Source organism: Dendropsophus ebraccatus, chromosome 13 (genome assembly GCF_027789765.1).
Source record: "Dendropsophus ebraccatus isolate aDenEbr1 chromosome 13, aDenEbr1.pat, whole genome shotgun sequence".
NCBI classification, from domain to species: Eukaryota; Metazoa; Chordata; class Amphibia; order Anura; family Hylidae; genus Dendropsophus; species Dendropsophus ebraccatus.
This window is the reverse complement of record NC_091466.1, coordinates 4,622,930-4,642,914: the sequence shown is the minus strand read 5'-3', so window position 1 is coordinate 4,642,914 and position 19,985 is coordinate 4,622,930. Positions and strand designations below refer to the sequence as shown.

The 19,985-nt window shown below is 45.2% G+C and overlaps 1 protein-coding gene and 1 non-coding gene across 2 annotated transcripts in view; both read left to right on the top strand.

Annotated features, from left to right (window-relative positions):
• LOC138770912 (nuclear receptor ROR-gamma-like) overlaps positions 1 to 19,985 on the top strand; it is a 71,097-nt gene that overhangs the window by 44,753 nt on the left and 6,359 nt on the right. The window contains exons 2-9 of the mRNA XM_069950223.1: positions 13,416 to 13,501; positions 14,047 to 14,188; positions 14,874 to 15,320; positions 15,404 to 15,525; positions 15,851 to 15,983; positions 16,090 to 16,197; positions 16,896 to 17,006; positions 17,787 to 17,896. Coding sequence (XP_069806324.1) covers positions 14,176 to 14,188; positions 14,874 to 15,320; positions 15,404 to 15,525; positions 15,851 to 15,983; positions 16,090 to 16,197; positions 16,896 to 17,006; positions 17,787 to 17,896 — 1,044 coding nt within the window. The 5' untranslated portion in view covers positions 13,416 to 13,501; positions 14,047 to 14,175. The remainder of the gene's footprint in view (positions 1 to 13,415; positions 13,502 to 14,046; positions 14,189 to 14,873; positions 15,321 to 15,403; positions 15,526 to 15,850; positions 15,984 to 16,089; positions 16,198 to 16,895; positions 17,007 to 17,786; positions 17,897 to 19,985) is intronic.
• Positions 15,536 to 15,726, top strand: LOC138771601 (U2 spliceosomal RNA). Its single transcript, XR_011359653.1, has one exon. It is a non-coding gene; the product is annotated as a U2 spliceosomal RNA (small nuclear RNA).

The window sequence follows — 19,985 nt, the reverse complement described above, 5'->3', positions numbered from 1 at the left end:
ATATATCATATAAATGAAAGTCTGTCTGTCCATCTGTCCCATATAGACTTCCAAATGCCTGAACCATTTGACCCCAAATTTGGCCCACAGATACATTGGGTGCCCGGGAAGGTTGGAACGAAGGTCCTGTCCCCGCCAGATGTACAGGAGAGGAGGGGGATGCGGAAGAGCGCCCCATAGAAATGAATGGGAAAATCTCCACACTGCACACACAGGTGACATAATTAGCTGCAGCTCTGCCCAGCAGTAAATGGCAGTTGGAAGATTTAGCAACCAACAGGATTACTACTTTCATTTTCACAAGGAGCTGTGGTTGCTAGGGCAGCTGCCTCACAACATCCACGGAAATAACTGGTAGACCCCCTACTCCATCTATACAGTACAAGTATACAGGGCAGTATTACCAGCTGCTGCTGCCCTAAGCACTAAACCTAAGGATGCCCTATCTTCACTCACTAATTAGCATCACGATAGATTGGTAGGTAATAGCTCCAGAGGTCACATTTAACACCACCATATCAGACCTGACCAATACCGCCATACCAGACCTGACCAATACTGCCACACTGTGACTGGATAACACTGCCATACCAGACCAGATCAATACCACCACACTGTGACTGGATAACACCGCCATACCAGACCTGACCAATACCACCACACTGTGACTGGATAACACTGCCATACCAGACCTGACCAATACCGCCATACTGTCACTGGATAACACCGCCATACCAGACCTGACCAATACTGCCACACTGTGACTGAATAACACTGCCATACCAGACCTGACCAATACCGCCACACTGTGACTGGATAACACCGCCACACCAGACCTGATATAACCATACTGTGACTGGATAACACCGCCATACCAGACCTGACCAATACCACCATACTGTGACTGGATAACACACCATACCAGACCTGAACAATACCGCAATACAATACAATACTGAATCTGACGAAGGGGCGCCATAGCCCTGAAACGCGTTATTGTTGGACTGAATAAATCGTGTTTTATGTGAACATCGGTTTCTACTACGTTGTTTGGTGGTGAGCGCAATCTCCAGGTCATTTTTTGTCATTTTTGGCACCATTTGGTTTTACCTGAACAATACCGCCACACTGTGACTGGATAACACTGCTATACCAGACCTGACCAATACCACCACACTGTGACTGGATAACACCGCCATACCAGACCTGACCAATACCGCCACACTGTGACTGGATAACACTGCTATACCAGACCTGACCAATACCACCACACTGTGACTGGATAACACCGCCATACCAGACCTGCCCAACATGGGCACACTGTGACTGGATAACACTGCCATACCAGACCTGACCAATACCGCCATACTGTGAATCCATAACACTGCCATACCAGACCTGACCAATACCGCCATACTGTGACTGGATAACACCGCCATACCAGACCTGACCAATACCGCCATACTGTGACTGGATAACACTGCCATACCAGACCTGACCAATACCACCATACCATGACTGGATAACACTGCCACACCAGACCTGACCAATACTACCATACCCCCCTTTGAAAAGACACTAGATTTTCTGGCAAGTCTGAACAGGAGGTGGAAGACTAGAAAAATAAAAAAAATTATACAGTTGTTTCCTTCCCCATGCACCCTGGTGCTGCACCCATGCAAGGTGCTGCCCTAGGCAGACCACGAGTGCCTAATGGTAAATACGACCCTGCAGGTATACAGGACACTACAAGTATACAGGACCCCAAAACTATACCCTACAGGTGCATGGGACCTCCACCAACTATATACTACAGGTATACAGGACCCCAAACTATACACTATAGGTATACAGGACCTCCACCAACTATATACTACAGGTATACAGGACCCAAAACTGTACACTACAGGTATAAAGGAACCCCACCAACTAAATACTACAGGTATACAGGACCCCAAAACTATATACTACAGGTATACAGGACCTCCACCAACTCTATACTACAGGTATACAGCACCTCCACCAACTCTATACTACAGGTATACAAGACCCTCAAACTATACAGTACAGGTATACAGGACCCCCAAACTATATACTACAGAACACTACAGGTATACAGGACCCCAAAACTATACACTACAGGTATACAGGACCCCCAAACTATATACTACAGAACACTACCGGTATACAGGACCCAAAATTATACACTACAGGTATACAGCACCCTCACCAACTCTATACTACAGGTATACAGGACCCCAAACTATACACTACAGGTATACAGGACCCTAAAACTATACACTACAGGTATACAGGACCTCCACCAACTATATACTACAGGTATACAGGACCTCCACCAACTATACACTACAGGTATTCATGACCCTCAAACTATAAACTACAGGTATAGAAGACCTCCACCAACTATATATTACAGGTATACAGCACCTTCACCAACTATATATTACAGGGATACAGGACCCCCAACTATACAGTACAGGTATACAGGACCTCTACCAGCTATACACTGCAGGTATACAGTACTTCCCAAACTATACTGTACAGGTATACAGCCCCCCCCCCCCCAATTATACACTACTGGTATACAGGACCTCCCTCAACTATACACTACAGGTATACAGCCCCCCAACTACACATTACAGGTATACAGGACCCCCTCAACTATACACTACAAGTATACAGTATACAGCCCCTCCACCCCCCACCTATACACTACAGGTATACAGGACGGATGTTTGAAGTTTTTAGTTTATTTCTAATGTGCAAAAGCTACAATTTACATAAACAGTGCAGAACTAACGGGTATATAGGGGCATATAGGGCTACTGGCGATTTCCCCTTAAAAAAAACAAACAAGGACATAGATTGGCCTCCTGGGCACCTTAGAATAAATCTAATTAACACACTGACACTTTATACCCAGGCAGCGCCGGGTACATTTTCTAGTTTATATATATTTATTATAAAACAAATCTGGAGGTGAAAAGGTGACAAAACAGCATGAATTGTAACACAAATTGCTGCAAAGAATAGAAACAAATATAGAAAAGACATCCAGCTGCAGGGTGCTGGAAATAACCTGCTTTGCTGTACAACGTCCTATCAGAGACTGTCAGCACCTGGAGCCAACGTACAATGAGACCGCAGGACGCGGCAGGCACGGAGAGCTGAGGCTGTGTGAACGGCAACTGAATCCTCCAAAAATAGAAGCAGTGAACTACTGTGCAGGCTCCGACCTCTGTCATGTGTCATCCATGTAGATGTGATAAGGGATTATAGAAGAGAACACGCAGGTACAGTAACACAGGACAGGGGCCACACAGCATGTTACACAATATAACCATTCTGTATGATTACACAACATAACCATTATACATTATTACACAATGCCTGTACAACCTATACAGGGAGGCTGTGTAAGGATCTATAACAGAAGCACTCAGGGGCGAAGCTAAAGGCTTGTGGGCCCTGGTGCATAATTTCAGCTTGAAAGAGGTAGAATTAATAGTCATATTCAGTGACCAACAGGTGATGTCTTCTCTGATTGGAGTAATTCATTTCTGCTTTCTCCCTCATTTGGCCCCAGATGCCTTAAGGACGCAGTTGTCTTTGGATCCTTACTCTCTATACTATCTCCTAATGTACTGTACAACTGCCCCCATGTGCACGCCATTATCCTCTCTAGTGTAATGTACCACTGTCCCCCCTAATGTACTGTACCACTGTCCCCTCTAATGTACTGTACCACTGTCCCCTCTAATGTACTGTACCACTGTCCTCTCTAATGTACTGTACCACTGTCCTCTAATGTACTGTACCACTGTCCCCTCTAATGTACTGTACCACTGTCCCCTCTAATGTACTGTACCACTGTCCTCTCTAATGTACTGTACCACTGTCCTCTAATGTACTGTACCACTGTCCTCTGTAATGTACTGTACCACTGTCCTCTCTAATGTACTGTACCACTGTCCCCTCTAATGTACTGTACCACTGTCCTCTCTAATGTACTGTACCACTGTCCTCTCTAATGTACTGTACCACTGTCCCCTCTAATGTACTGTACCACTGTCCTCTCTAATGTACTGTACCACTGTCCTCTCTAATGTACTGTACCACTGTCCTCTCTAATGTACTGTACCACTGTCCTCTCTAATGTACTGTACCACTGTCCCCTCTAATGTACTGTACCACTGTCCCTAGCGGCGTAGCTACAGGTTGATGAGCCCTGGTGCAAAATTTTAGGTTGGGCCCCCCCTCTATTATAGGAGCACCGTGTCTGACTCTATTATAGGAGCACCGTGTCTGGCTCTATTATAGGAGCACTGTGTCTGGCTCTATTATATAAGCACCGTGTCTGGCTCTATTATAGGAGCACCGTGTCTGGCTCTATTATAGGAGCACCGTGTCTGGCTCTATTAAAGGAGCATAGTGTCTGGCTCTATTATAGGAGCACCGTGTCTGGCTCTATTATAGGAGCACCGTGTCTGGCTCTATTATATAAGCATCGTGTCTGGCTCTATTATAGGAGCATAGTGTCTGGCTCTATTATAGGAGCATCGTGTCTGGCTCAATTATAGGAGCACCGTGTCTGGCTCTATTATAGGAGCATAGTGTCTGGCTCTATTATAGGAGCACCGTGTCTGGCTCTATTATACAAGCACCGTGTCTGGCTCTATTATAGGAGCACCGTGTCTGGCTCTATTATAGAAGCACCGTGTCTGGCTCTATTATAGGAGCACCGTGTCTGGCTCTATTATAGAAGCACCGTGTCTGGCTCTATTATACAAGCACCGTGTCTGGCTCTATTATAGGAGCACTGTGTCTGGCTCTATTATAGGAGCACTGTGTCTGGCTCTATTATAGGAGCACCGTGTCTGGCTCTATTATAGAAGCACCGTGTCTGGCTCTATTATAGAAGCACAGTGTCTGGCTCTATTATAGAAGCACAGTGTCTGGCTCTATTATAGGAGCACCGTGTCTGGCTCTATTATATAAGCACCGTGTCTAGCTCTATTATACAAGCACCGTGTCTGGCTCTATTATAGAAGCACCGTGTCTGGCTCTATTATAGGAGCACCGTGTCTGGCTCTATTATAGAAGCACCGTGTCTGGCTCTATTATAGAAGCACCGTGTCTGGCTCTATTATATAAGCACCGTGTCTGGCTCTATTATAGGAGCATAGTGTCTGGCTCTATTATACAAGCACCGTGTCTGGCTCTATTATAGTAGCACCGTGTCTGGCTCTATTATAGGAGCACTGTGTCTGGCTCTATTATAGGAGCACCGTGTCTGGCTCTATTATACAAGCACCGTGTCTGGCTCTATTATAGGAGCACCGTGTCTGGCTCTATTATAGGAGCATAGTGTCTGGCTCTATTATACAAGCACCGTGTCTGGCTCTATTATACAAGCACCGTGTCTGGCTCTATTATAGGAGCACCGTGTCTGGCTCTATTATAGGAGCATAGTGTCTGGCTCTATTATAGGAGCACCGTGTCTGGCTCAATTATAGGAGCACCGTGTCTGGCTCTATTATATAAGCACCGTGTCTGGCTCTATTATAGGAGCATAGTGTCTGGCTCTATTATAGGAGCACCGTGTCTGGCTCTATTACAGTAGCACCGTGTCTGGCTCTATTATACAAGCACCGTGTCTGGCTCTATTATAGGAGCACTGTGTCTGGCTCTATTATAGAAGCACCGTGTCTGGCTCTATTATAGAAGCACCGTGTCTGGCTCTATTATAGGAGCACCGTGTCTGGCTCTATTATAGGAGCATAGTGTCTGGCTCTATTATAGGAGCACTGTGTCTGGCTCTATTATAGGAGCATAGTGTCTGGCTCTATTATAGAAGCACCGTGTCTGGCTCTATTATAGGAGCACCGTGTCTGGCTCTATTATATAAGCACCGTGTCTAGCTCTATTATACAAGCACCGTGTCTGGCTCTATTATAGTAGCACCGTGTCTGGCTCTATTATAGGAGCATAGTGTCTGGCTCTATTATAGGAGCACCGTGTCTGGCTCTATTATACAAGCACCGTGTCTGGCTCTATTATAGGAGCATAGTGTCTGGCTCTATTATAGGAGCACAGTATCTGGCTCTATTATAGGAGCATAGTGTCTGGCTCTATTATACAAGCACCGTGTCTGGCTCTATTATAGTAGCACCGTGTCTGGCTCTATTATAGGAGCACCGTGTCTGGCTCTATTATAGAAGCACCGTGTCTGGCTCTATTATAGGAGCATAGTGTCTGGCTCTATTATACAAGCACCGTGTCTGGCTCTATTATACAAGCACCGTGTCTGGCTCTATTATAGGAGCATAGTGTCTGGCTCTATTATACAAGCACCGTGTCTGGCTCTATTATACAAGCACCGTGTCTGGCTCTATTATAGAAGCACCGTGTCTGGCTCTATTATAGGAGCACCGTGTCTGGCTCTATTATATAAGCACCGTGTCTAGCTCTATTATACAAGCACCGTGTCTGGCTCTATTATAGAAGCACCGTGTCTGGCTCTATTATAGGAGCATAGTGTCTGGCTCTATTATACAAGCACCGTGTCTGGCTCTATTATAGTAGCACCGTGTCTGGCTCTATTATAGGAGCACTGTGTCTGGCTCTATTATAGGAGCACCGTGTCTGGCTCTATTATACAAGCACCGTGTCTGGCTCTATTATAGAAGCACCGTGTCTGGCTCTATTATATAAGCACCGTGTCTGGCTCTATTATAGGAGCATAGTGTCTGGCTCTATTATAGGAGCATAGTGTCTGGCTCTATTATAGGAGCATAGTGTCTGGCTCTATTATACAAGCACCGTGTCTGGCTCTATTATAGTAGCACCGTGTCTGGCTCTATTATAGGAGCACTGTGTCTGGCTCTATTATAGGAGCACCGTGTCTGGCTCTATTATAGAAGCACCGTGTCTGGCTCTATTATAGGAGCATAGTGTCTGGCTCTATTATAGGAGCATAGTGTCTGGCTCTATTATAGGAGCATAGTGTCTGGCTCTATTATACAAGCACCGTGTCTGGCTCTATTATAGGAGCACCGTGTCTGGCTCTATTATAGGAGCATAGTGTCTGGCTCTATTATACAAGCACCGTGTCTGGCTCTATTATACAAGCACCGTGTCTGGCTCTATTATAGGAGCATAGTGTCTGGCTCTATTATAGGAGCACCGTGTCTGGCTCAATTATAGGAGCACCGTGTCTGGCTCTATTATATAAGAACCGTGTCTGGCTCTATTATAGGAGCATAGTGTCTGGCTCTATTATAGAAGCACCGTGTCTGGCTCTATTATACAAGCACCGTGTCTGGCTCTATTATAGGAGCACCGTGTCTGGCTCTATTATAGGAGCATAGTGTCTGGCTCTATTATAGGAGTACAGTGTCTGGCTCTATTATAGGAGCACCGTATCTGGCTCTATTATATAAGCACCGTGTCTAGCTCTATTATACAAGCACCGTGTCTGGCTCTATTATAGGAGCACCGTGTCTGGCTCTATTATACAAGCACCGTGTCTGGCTCTATTATAGGAGCACAGTATCTGGCTCTATTATAGGAGCATAGTGTCTGGCTCTATTATACAAGCACCGTGTCTGGCTCTATTATACAAGCACCGTGTCTGGCTCTATTATAGTAGCACCGTGTCTGGCTCTATTATAGGAGCACTGTGTCTGGCTCTATTATAGGAGCACCGTGTCTGGCTCTATTATAGAAGCACCGTGTCTGGCTCTATTATAGGAGCATAGTGTCTGGCTCTATTATACAAGCACCGTGTCTGGCTCTATTATAGGAGCACCGTGTCTAGCTCTATTATACGAGCACCGTGTCTGGCTCTATTATAGGAGCACCGTGTCTAGCTCTATTATACGAGCACCGTGTCTGGCTCTATTATACGAGCACCGTGTCTGGCTCTATTATACAAGCACCGTGTCTGGCTCTATTATACAAGCACCGTGTCTGGCTCTATTATAGGAGCACCGTGTCTAGCTCTATTATACGAGCACCGTGTCTGGCTCTATTATACGAGCACCGTGTCTGGCTCTATTATACAAGCACCGTGTCTGGCTCTATTATATAAGCACTGTGTCTGGCTCTATTATAGTAGCACCGTGTCTGGCTCTATTATAGGAGCACCGTGTCTGGCTCTATTATACAAGCACCGTGTCTGGCTCTATTATAGAAGCACCGTGTCTGGCTCTATTATAAAAGCACAGTGTCTGGCTCTATTATAGAAGCACAGTGTCTGGCTCTATTATATAAGCACCGTGTCTGGCTCTATTATACAAGCACCGTGTCTGGCTCTATTATAGGAGCATAGTGTCTGGCTCTATTATAGGAGCATAGTGTCTGGCTCTATTATAGGAGCATCGTGTCTGGCTCTATTATAGAAGCACAGTGTCTGGCTCTATTATACAAGCACCGTGTCTGGCTCTATTATACAAGCACCGTGTCTGGCTCTATTATAGTAGCACCGTGTCTGGCTCTATTATAGGAGCACTGTGTCTGGCTCTATTATAGGAGCATAGTGTCTGGCTCTATTATATAAGCACCGTGTCTGGCTCTATTATAGAAGCACCGTGTCTGGCTCTATTATAGGAGCATAGTGTCTGGCTCTATTATACGAGCACCGTGTCTGGCTCTATTATACAAGCACCGTGTCTGGCTCTATTATACAAGCACCGTGTCTGGCTCTATTATATAAGCACTGTGTCTGGCTCTATTATAGTAGCACCGTGTCTGGCTCTATTATAGGAGCACTGTGTCTGGCTCTATTATACAAGCACCGTGTCTGGCTCTATTATAGAAGCACCGTGTCTGGCTCTATTATAAAAGCACAGTGTCTGGCTCTATTATAGAAGCACAGTGTCTGGCTCTATTATATAAGCACCGTGTCTGGCTCTATTATAGGAGCACCGTGTCTGGCTCTATTATAGGAGCATCGTGTCTGGCTCTATTATAGGAGCACAGTGTCTGGCTCTATTATATAAGCACCGTGTCTGGCTCTATTATAGGAGCACCGTGTCTGGCTCTATTATACAAGCACCGTGTCTGGCTCTATTATAGGAGCACAGTGTCTGGCTCTATTATAGGAGCACCGTGTTTGGCTCTATTATATAAGCACAGTGTCTGGCTCTATTATAGGAGCATCGTGTCTGGCTCTATTATAGGAGCATCGTGTCTGGCTCTATTATACAAGCACCGTGTCTGGCTCTATTATAGGAGCAGCGTGTCTGGCTCTATTATAGGAGCAGCGTGTCTGGCTCTATTATAGGAGCACAGTGTCTGGCTCTATTATATAAGCACCGTGTCTGGCTCTATTATAGAAGCACCGTGTCTGGCTCTATTATAGTAGCACCGTGTCTGGCTCTATTATAGTAGCACAGTGTCTGGCTCTATTATAGGAGCACCGTGTCTGGCTCTATTATAGGAGCACCGTGTCTGGCTCTATTATAGGAGCACCGTGTCTGGCTCTATTATAGGAGCACTGTGTCTGGCTCTATTATAGGAGCATAGTGTCTGGCTCTATTATAGGAGCATAGTGTCTGGCTCTATTATACAAGCACCGTGTCTGGCTCTATTATAGGAGCACCGTGTCTGGCTCTATTATAGGAGCACTGTGTCTGGCTCTATTATATAAGCACCGTGTCTGGCTCTATTATAGGAGCACTGTGTCTGGCTCTATTATAGGAGCACCGTATCTGGCTCTATTATAGGAGCACCGTGTCTGGCTCTATTATAGGAGCACCGTGTTTGGCTCTATTATAGGAGCACTGTGTCTGGCTCTATTATAGGAGCACCGTGTCTGGCTCTATTATAGAAGCACCGTGTCTGGCTCTATTATAGGAGCACCGTGTCTGGCTCTAATATAGAAGCACAGTGTCTGGTTCTATTATAGGAGCACCGTGTCTGGTTCTATTATAGGAGCACCGTGTCTGGCTCTATTATAGGAGCACCGTGTCTGGCTCTATTATATAAGCACAGTGTCTGGCTCTATTATAGGAGCATAGTGTCTGGCTCTATTATACAAGCACCGTGTCTGGCTCTATTATACAAGCACCGTGTCTGGCTCTATTATAGGAGCACCGTGTCTGGCTCTATTATAGGAGCACCGTGTCTGGCTCTATTATAGGAGCACCGTGTCTGGCTCTATTATAGGAGCACCGTGTCTGGCTCTATTATAGGAGCACTGTGTCTGGCTCTATTATAGGAGCACTGTGTCTGGCTCTATTATAGGAGCATAGTGTCTGGCTCTATTATAGGAGCATAGTGTCTGGCTCTATTATACAAGCACCGTGTCTGGCTCTATTATAGGAACACCGTGTCTGGCTCTATTATAGGAGCACCGTGTCTGGCTCTATTATAGGAGCACCGTGTCTGGCTCTATTATAGAAGCACCGTGTCTGGCTCTATTATAGAAGCACCGTGTCTGGCTCTATTATAGGAGCATAGTGTCTGGCTCTATTATAGGAGCACCGTGTCTGGCTCTATTATAGAAGCACCGTGTCTGGCTCTATTATAGGAGCACCGTGTCTGGCTCTATTATAGAAGCACCGTGTCTGGCTCTATTATAGGAGCACCGTGTCTGGCTCTATTATAGAAGCACCGTGTCTGGCTCTATTATAGGAGCACCGTGTCTGGTTCTATTATAGGAGCACCGTGTCTGGCTCTATTATAGGAGCACCGTGTCTGGCTCTAATATGGGAGCACCGTGTCTGGCTATATTATAGAGGCACCGTGTCTGGCTCTATTATGGGAGAACTCTTTTTTTAAGCAAAAAAAACGGCCGTTGTGTGATAATGGCGGCAGTAGTAATGATCATTATTGAAGCCGTCATTGTAAAATAGGGGTCTTTTGCATGACATCTTATCATATGGTAAAACTTACATATCACCTTGATTCCTCAGGTCAGTAAGATTACAGTGATTTCCTTAAAGATTCACTATATGTATATTTCACTGTATGAGTACACTTAGAACAGCCCTATTCCTCCCCATATAACCTTTTTGTGATTGTTCTGCCAAGGGGGCAGTATGGGGCTGTTGTTTTTTTTTTATGTTTTAATGCACATGGGACCTTTTAATTGCTCTTTATCTTTTTTTTTCTAGAATAGGATGTGACTAAAAAGAAAAAAACAAACTACAGTTTTCTCATCAACTATTTCTTCCCACTGAAGCCGCTCACAATACATTATATTTTAGTATACGGTATATGGCAATGATGCATGCAGCAATACATAGATAGTTGCTACGGTTGAAAAAAGACACATGTCCATCAAGTTCAACCGAGGAGGGAGGGGTTGATGGCTACATTTATACATATGCATTTATGTTGTTATAGTCTAAGCCCTTGTGTCTCCTGTAGTGAAGCCTCCACTGTTCCTGCTGCACCTAGGATTTCACTGCATTGAGCGCTTTCATTAGCAGCCGGAAGTGTTATCGCTTGGCTGGTCTCCCTGAGATCAGTGATCTGTTTCTCTTATGGCTCTACTAGGCATTGCTCCCACTTAGCCAGAATCCTGCTCCACACTGATGAAGGGCAACACCCTGAAACAGCTGTCTGTAGATGGATTATTGGCCTTGGTTTTTCCCTTGTCATTACATTGACTTATAGGGCCACTTGATATGGTGGTTTTGGTGGTTTCCTTACAGGAGCTGCCCCTTGGCTGGGTCCTTACCGGAGGGATATCTGGCTCATCCTGTGTTTTTAGACTCTTCAATGAGGCTCCACTGGATTCTTCTTTTGCATATTCACTGTTCCTGCTGTGACAAGGTCCTGGGGTGACTCTTTCACAGGTCACTGTTCTTATGGTGGAGACATCTTGTCGCCTCCAGAGATTGAACCTTCATCCCCCAGGTGGAGGCAGTGCCCTCTTTTCTCCAGGTGGAGGCAGTGCCCTCTTTTCTCCAGGTGGAGGCAGTGCCCTCTTTTCTCCAGGTGGAGGCAGTGCCCTCTTTTCTCCAGGTGGAGGCAGTGCCCTCTTTTCTCCAGGTGGAGGCAGTGCCCTCTTTTCTCCAGGTGGAGGCAGCGCCCTCCTTTCTCCAGGTGGAGGCAGTGCCCTCTTTTCTCCAGGTGGAGGCAGTGGTCTCTTTTCTCCAGGCGGAGGCAGGGCCCCCTTGTCTTTTGAGGGGGTTTCTAGCTGGGGGCGTGTCCCTACACTGTCAGCTGTGATTGGATAGTTTGTAAACGTATGCCCCAACTTCCAGAAGCAACAGAGCCCCCCCCCCCCCCCCCCCAAGGGCCCCATTACACAAATCTATTATCCGCCGGATCAGGGGAATTCGGGCAGATATGGTTTTGTATATGAAAGATACTGGGGGACATTTACTCTTGAGTCGAAAATGTGCAATTTGTTACCCAGCCAAATAGGACTAATTTAACAAACTTTTTATACATTTGTGAACTGAACATTCTCAGAATATTCACAAACAATTGTGCGAACGAATCCCCCTGATACTGAGCAGACGCAGGCACTCACCACGCAAGTCGCAAATGATAAATTGGGCGCAAATCCCAGATTATGTGAATATTTGGGTAAATACTTAAAACAGGCAGAATAAAAAAAGTAATTCACTCGTTGATTGTAGATTTATAAATAGAAATTAGACCAAAAATGGGTAAAAAAAATCTAATTATTCACCTAAAAATAGGCGCAAAGCCCTTGATTAATGCCCCCCCCTAATATTATGCATATTATATCTTGTAAGTAATGACTAGTGGATTATGTGCCCAGCATTTTTTGGTTTATACACAACATAGAGGTGTATGGACTAGAGCTACGTGGCATCTGTAGGTTTTATAAGGACTCTGGAGCAGTGTAATAGGCTCTGTGATCTAGCAGATCGGCGCTCGCGTACAAGGATCATGGGGCCGTGTAATACCCCCCCAAGCATTGGCCATAGATCCCTCCACTAGGTGGACCCTGGAGCTGCAGTTCGACCCTTCGTAAGCTCCGGCCATCAGTCTCTGCATCCTCTGTGCGCACACTCGATATCTCACCACTATTGTGATGTAAATATTGTCTGATGGATGAATGATGAGACAGAAGTCTATGCCGATCTCTCTGCAGCCTCAGGGCTGGGGACAGTGAATAACATAACCGGATGTCTGAGGTTTTACAACAAGTGGGAAGGGGTTTGGTTGGCTGATATGCTACTACTTCTCATCAGTTGTTTTTTTTTCACACTTTGAATCTTAAGACTTTCCATCCCAGGTAAAATAAAGGTAATTTCCACATTAATAAATGCCTACTCAGCAGAGATCAGAGAGTCTGCGTCTTTGCCATAAGGACCGTAGGAGGCAGCTCTTGAAGTGGCTTCTCTGTGGCGTCACTGGAAAGAATAGCATGTAGTCATGAGTTCTGTTTTCTGTTTTTTTTGCAGCCCAAATTGAAGTCATTCCATGCAAAATCTGTGGAGACAAGTCTTCTGGGATTCACTATGGCGTAATTACGTGTGAAGGCTGCAAGGTAAGAAACATTATAAAATACAACCATGACATGGCCACAAGCAGCGTCCCAATGCACAAGAGTCACCAGGTAGCAGAGGATCTCTATGGACCTCACCGCTGAGGCTTTGTTACAATTGTATGCAGGCCGGACAACTCTCTGTCAGGTACACCAGCTGCAGAAACACATAAATCTACATCATATACCTTTCCTGATACTGGGGTAAGATAGGTGCTGCGGGTGTGCTTACCTCGCAGGGCACTGATACAGGGGGGAGATAGGTGCTGCGGGTGTGTACGGTATGACCGGTCAGTGCATTCTTATGTGAAACCAGTGTGGATATCTGTAGATTATAAACCCTCACGGACAGGGTCCTCTAGCCCTATGTACCAGTCTGCCATTTACCTTATTCATGTAATGTCTTTTGATTTTGTAATGTTTGCCCCCCCCACCCCTTGTATAGCACTCTGGAATATAGGGTGCTTTATAAGTAAATAAATAACAATATCTGGTATGACCGGACAGCACACATTCTCACTCCTGTATTTTTTTGTTCTACTTTGTAGGGTTTTTTCCGCCGGAGTCAACAGGGAAAGCCAATTTACTCATGTAGTCAGCAACAAAGCTGTCCAATAGACCGCTCCAGCAGGAATCGATGCCAGCACTGCCGCCTGCAGAAATGTTTATCCCTGGGCATGTCTCGGGATGGTAAGAACTCCAAATCTACACTATAACCTCTCCTTCCCATGGCTCAATACACAGACATAACATAGAGTATACAATCCTATCAAGTTTTGCTTAGATCGCCCCTCGTTTAGGCTTCAAAGACACCTGCAAAGACTGTAAAACGATTACTCCATGTGATTGAAGCCTTACAGGGATTTACTAATTAATATAATTATAAAGATACAGGGGGTCATTTATTAAGTCAGCCATTTTCTGCACCGGGCTTAAAAATGTCCCCGTAGTGCAGACAGTAAGCTGATTTATGTAGAGGCGCACTGCCTCTACATAAATCCTGTGCGCACCAGTATGTGCGCCAAGGAAACCTACGCCAGCTCAGAGCTGGCATAGGTTTCCTTATAATTTTTCGGCGAGAAAAATGATAAATTAAGCGGACCCAGAGTCTGTGACCCCGTTCTTCCTCCTCCACACCCCCTCCTCGCCCCCCTGGTGAAGCTTGTGGAAAACGCCCTGATGCGAAAATGTATTCGCAAAACGGTCATTTGCGAATAAACTAACACAAAGCCTAATAACATCTAGAGAGCCAATAACACAAATCCTAATAACTAGAAGACTAATAAGATCTGAAAGCTCATTGTTAGTACTGCCACGTTAGTCAAGAAATGTTTTGCTCCATTCAAATACAACCAACCTCAACTTATTCTTTCAGCTGTCAAGTTTGGACGTATGTCTAAGAAACAAAGGGCAATACTACAAGCCGAGGTGCAGAAACTTCTGAAGGAGCAAAGAACAGAAATGTCTGGAGGTCTACAAAGTCCTGAAAGCCAGGCCGAACAGCCGTCCACTACAACGCCTGAGCTGCCGCACTCCATACAACCTTCTGCCTGGAGTTGTCACAGTAGATGGGACTCCTCCTGCTCCACACGTAGCTGTTCCCTGCCCAGAATGCAGCTGCAGAGGGAACCCCTTGTGCTTCACACCTCAGACAAGGCACAGGAAGAAGCCACGGTTAGGAAAAGCTATCTTCGAGATCAACAGCATCAGAGAGAATCGGAGAATGTGAGACCCAATGTTTTCCACAATCTAGAACCATATTGTAGCCTGAACTTCAGCAGTTGTCTTCCTCCAGAGTGCATGGTGTCGGCCACAGAGCTTGGTGAGTATGTCTAATCTCAATGAAAAATGCAAAGTATCCCTTATGCGTTCATTTTCTATCAGTATGGTATCTTGTAACTTCAGAGCTACTAATGCAGAATGTGGTCTTTGCGCATCAAGAGACGTGCCAGTTCCGTCAGGAGAACCTGCAGATACTGAGATGGGAAACGTTTTCACCTGGAGAGATGCAGAACTTCCAGCAGAAGGTAACCAGCTATCGCTTCTCGGCCTTTTGGCTAAGATCAAGTGTAGTATCTGTTCTTATCAGTTTAATATCTGATACCTCCCCTATCTGGGGACCATATATTAAATGGTTTTTTAAAACAGGGAGATGGAAAAAGAGCTTGCTCTGTCGTCTCCAGGCATTGACCTGGTACTGCAGTGCTTCCAGGTTCAGTGCACCAAAGAAAAAAAAAAGAAGGTAACCAGCTAATAGCAGCATCAGTTTCTGCCCAGGAATAATTACTTTTAATGCTTGTGTATCCGTTACGTCTTACCTATTCACACGCAGCTTTCTGTGTCTCTCTGCAGCCCATGGACCAGATGTGGGAACGCTGCGTCTGCCATATTACCGATGCCATTCAGTATATTGTGGAATTTGCAAAGCGTCTCAGCGGTTTTATGGAGCTGAATCCCAATGATCAGATTGTACTTCTGAAAGCAGGTAGCAGAGGCCTTAGTCTGTCCTGGGGATAATGACTGATTCTGCTGTATATATGTCGCCTGGGTATATTTCCAAAACCCAATGACACACCTTATACTTTCTGCAGGGGCCATGGAGCTGCTGTTGATCCGGATGAGCCGCGCCTTTAACTGCTACAATAACACTGTCTTTTTTGAGGGAAAATATGCACATCTGGAGCTCTTCCATTCCTTAGGTAAGCCGATTTCTTAGGTATGTCCGCTTTTTATCCCCTGACATCGCCTTCTATGAGTTTAGAGGAAAACTTTTTCTTTTGTCTATCAGTAAAGCCATATGTAGAATTGTTTTCTATGGAATAAATTGTATTTTTGTGTGAAATCCTTGTGGTTTCCATATAAGTTGTATTGGGATTTATTTTACAGCATTCACCATGAAGGATAAGTGACAGGATAACTTTATTCTGTTGGACAATAAATTATGGCGATACTGAGCGTTTATAGATTTTTATATTAGCTGTTGTATCAGTACAGTCCCGTGAACATTTAAACACTTTCTGCTCTCACCATAGGGTTTGTGGATTACGGGGTATGTGAATGACCAGTAAATGTGGTGCCATTGTCATGTATGAGTTGTCTGAGTGGCCTAAGATGCAAATCCTCAAACTAGTGTAGAAAAGTCAGGGCCTATTGAGCTTCTGTAGATGGCAGAGCTGAGGCCTTTATGAGGCTCCTCACTGCGATGTCTGGGATCAGAGTTATCCCACGCCTCCTCCCAGCTGTGCCAGGCTACCCCCTCCACCCAGACCATTGGAGCAGCAGGGGTTACGGCCGATGTTTGCCACAGAAACTGTAAGAATCAGTGCCTTCTCCATGGCGTACACCAACGCCACAAGACTGATGAATGTGCCCCTAATGTCTTACTTCACTTTTTCAGGGTGCAGTGACCTCATCAGTTCCATGTTTGACTTCTCCCAATTGCTCTGTACACTCAACCTCTCTGAACACGAAATGGCCTTCTTCAGTGCCATGACCCTGCTCAACCCTGGTAAGTTATACAATCATCTATAACAGTGTCTATAAGCTAAGTTCACCCTCTAAAACAGGGGTGGGGAACGTCCAGCCCGCATGGTCGTCCAGTCCGGCCCCCCAGCTAAAAATAAAATGCGCCTGCTTACTTCTTCACCACGCTCCTTAGCAGTCAGGGAGCGCCGTGTGGAGGTGGGCGGGCACAATGGCGTACTCCCAGGCTGCATCCCCCGTCAGTCCCCTCTGATTGGGTGCGTACGTCCACTACGGCCTTACTCATGTGTCCGCCTCCACACCCACACCAGCAAGCAGCCTCCTGTGCCATCGGCCACACGGAGAGTTCGGCAGATATAGGTCCCAGGGGAAAGAAGGGGGGAACTCAGGAGCGGGAGTGCAGGGTACTCAGAGGCACAGCTGTGGCAGCATTACTCTGTGCCCCTGTCTGTAATGCTGCCACATGTGCCCCTATATATAATGCTGCCACATGTGCCCCTATATATAATGCTGCCACATGTGCCCCTATTTATGAGATCACGGCCCTCGAATCATTTTGTAAATTTCCAAATGGCCCCCGACAGGAAAAAAGTTCCCCACCCCTGCCATAAAACATACAGGTATATCACAAAACTTCAAGGCTGTGATCATACATAGTCATGTATCTTCAAAGAATATTATCAGTATGACGTCTACCCCCTTACTGACTGCGGCCCATCATTTTATTACACTCCAGCTATAGCATAAGCAAAAGCGTAATCACGGGACTGTTCTCATATCTTATACATCTTCTAACTCTCCTCAGGTCACCCCTGGCTACAAGAGAAGCACAAGGTGGATATTTTATACAGGAAGATACATTTGGCCTTCAGACACCTACTGCGGAGGACACATCGGGAGTTTATTTTAATGAAGGTAAAAAGACTAAATGATTGAATAGATATAAAAAAAAGAATGAGAACTAAAGCTGATTATACCCAAACATGAAGATTCCTATCAGCAGTACCAACATAATCCTCTTACATCTGTCCTCCATGTAACCACAGCTCTATGTTATATGTCTCTTCTTCATGTGACCACAGCTCTATATAATCCCCACATGTCTCTTCTTCATGTGACCACAGCTCTATATAATCCTCACACGTCTCTTCTTCCCAATGTGACCACAGCTCTATATAATCCTCACACGTCTCTTCTTCTTCCCCATGTGACCACAGCTCTATATAATCCTCACACGTCTCTTCTTCTTCATGTGACCACAGCTCTATATACTCCTCACACGTCTCTTCTTCATGTGACCACAGCTCTATATAATCCTCACACGTCTCTTCTTCTTCATGTGACCACAGCTCTATATAATCCTCACACGTCTCTTCTTCATGTGACCACAGCTCTATATAATCCTCACACGTCTCTTCTTCTTCATGTGACCACATCTCTATATAATCCTCACACGTCTCTTCTTCTTCATGTGACCACAGCTCTATATAATCCTCACACGTCTCTTCTTCATGTGACCACAGCTCTATATAATCCTCACACGTCTCTCCTTCTTCATGTGACCACAGCCCTATATAATCCTCACACGTCTCTTCTTCATGTGACCACAGCTTTATCTAATCCTCACACGTCTCTTCTTCTTCATGTGACCACAGCTCTATATAATCCTCACACGTCTCTTCTTCATGTGACCACAGCTCTATATAATCCTCACACGTCTCTCCTTCTTCATGTGACCACAGCTCTATATAATCCTCACACGTCTCTCCTTCTTCATGTGACCACAGCTCTATATAATCCTCACACGTCTCTTCTTCTTCATGTGACCACAGCTCTATCTAATCCTCACACGTCTCTTCTTCTTCATGTGACCACAGCTCTATATAATCCTCACACGTCTCTTCTTCATGTGACCACAGCTCTATATAATCCTCACACGTCTCTCCTTCTTCATGTGACCACAGCTCTATATAATCCTCACACGTCTCTTCTTCTTCTTCATGTGACCACAGCTCTATATAATCCTCACACGTCTCTTCTTCTTCATGTGACCACAGCTCTATATAATCCTCACACGTCTCTTCTTCATGTGACCACAGCTCTATATAATCCTCACACGTCTCTTCCTCATGTGACCACAGCTCTATATAATCCTCACACGTCTCTTCTTCTTCATGTGACCACAGCTCTATATAATCCTCACACGTCTCTTCTTCATGTGACCACAGCTCTATATAATCCTCACACGTCTCTTCTTCATGTGACCACAGCTCTATATAATCCTCACACGTCTCTTCTTCTACATGTGACCACAGCTCTATATAATCCTCACACGTCTCTTCTTCTTCTTCTTCATGTGACCACAGCTCTATATAATCCTCACACGTCTCTTCTTCATGTGACCACAGCTCTATATAATCCTCACACGTCTCTTCTTCTTCATGTGACCACAGCTCTATATAATCCTCACACGTCTCTTCTTCTTCTTCTTCATGTGACCACAGCTCTATATAATCCTCACACGTCTCTTCTTCTACATGTGACCACAGCTCTATATAATCCTCACACGTCTCTTCTTCTTCTTCTTCATGTGACCACAGCTCTATATAATCCTCACACGTCTCTTCTTCTTCATGTGACCACAGCTCTATATAATCCTCACACGTCTCCTCTTCTTCATGTGACCACAGCTCTATATAATCCTCACACGTCTCTTCTTCATGTAACCACAGCTCTATATAATCCTCACACGTCTCTTCTTCTTCATGTGACCACAGCTCTATATAATCCTCACACGTCTCTTCTTCATGTGACCACAGCTCTATATAATCCTCACACGTCTCTTCTTCTTCATGTCACTGAATATAGTATAACAGCACAGGCGAAATAGAAAAAAGTAGAAAAAATGATGAATTAGTGCACGCCTCACCAGACTGGGCTCATTGTCCGAGATTATCCAATAAATTTGAAGGAGACAGCACTTTGTGGAGTAAAAAACGGTGAC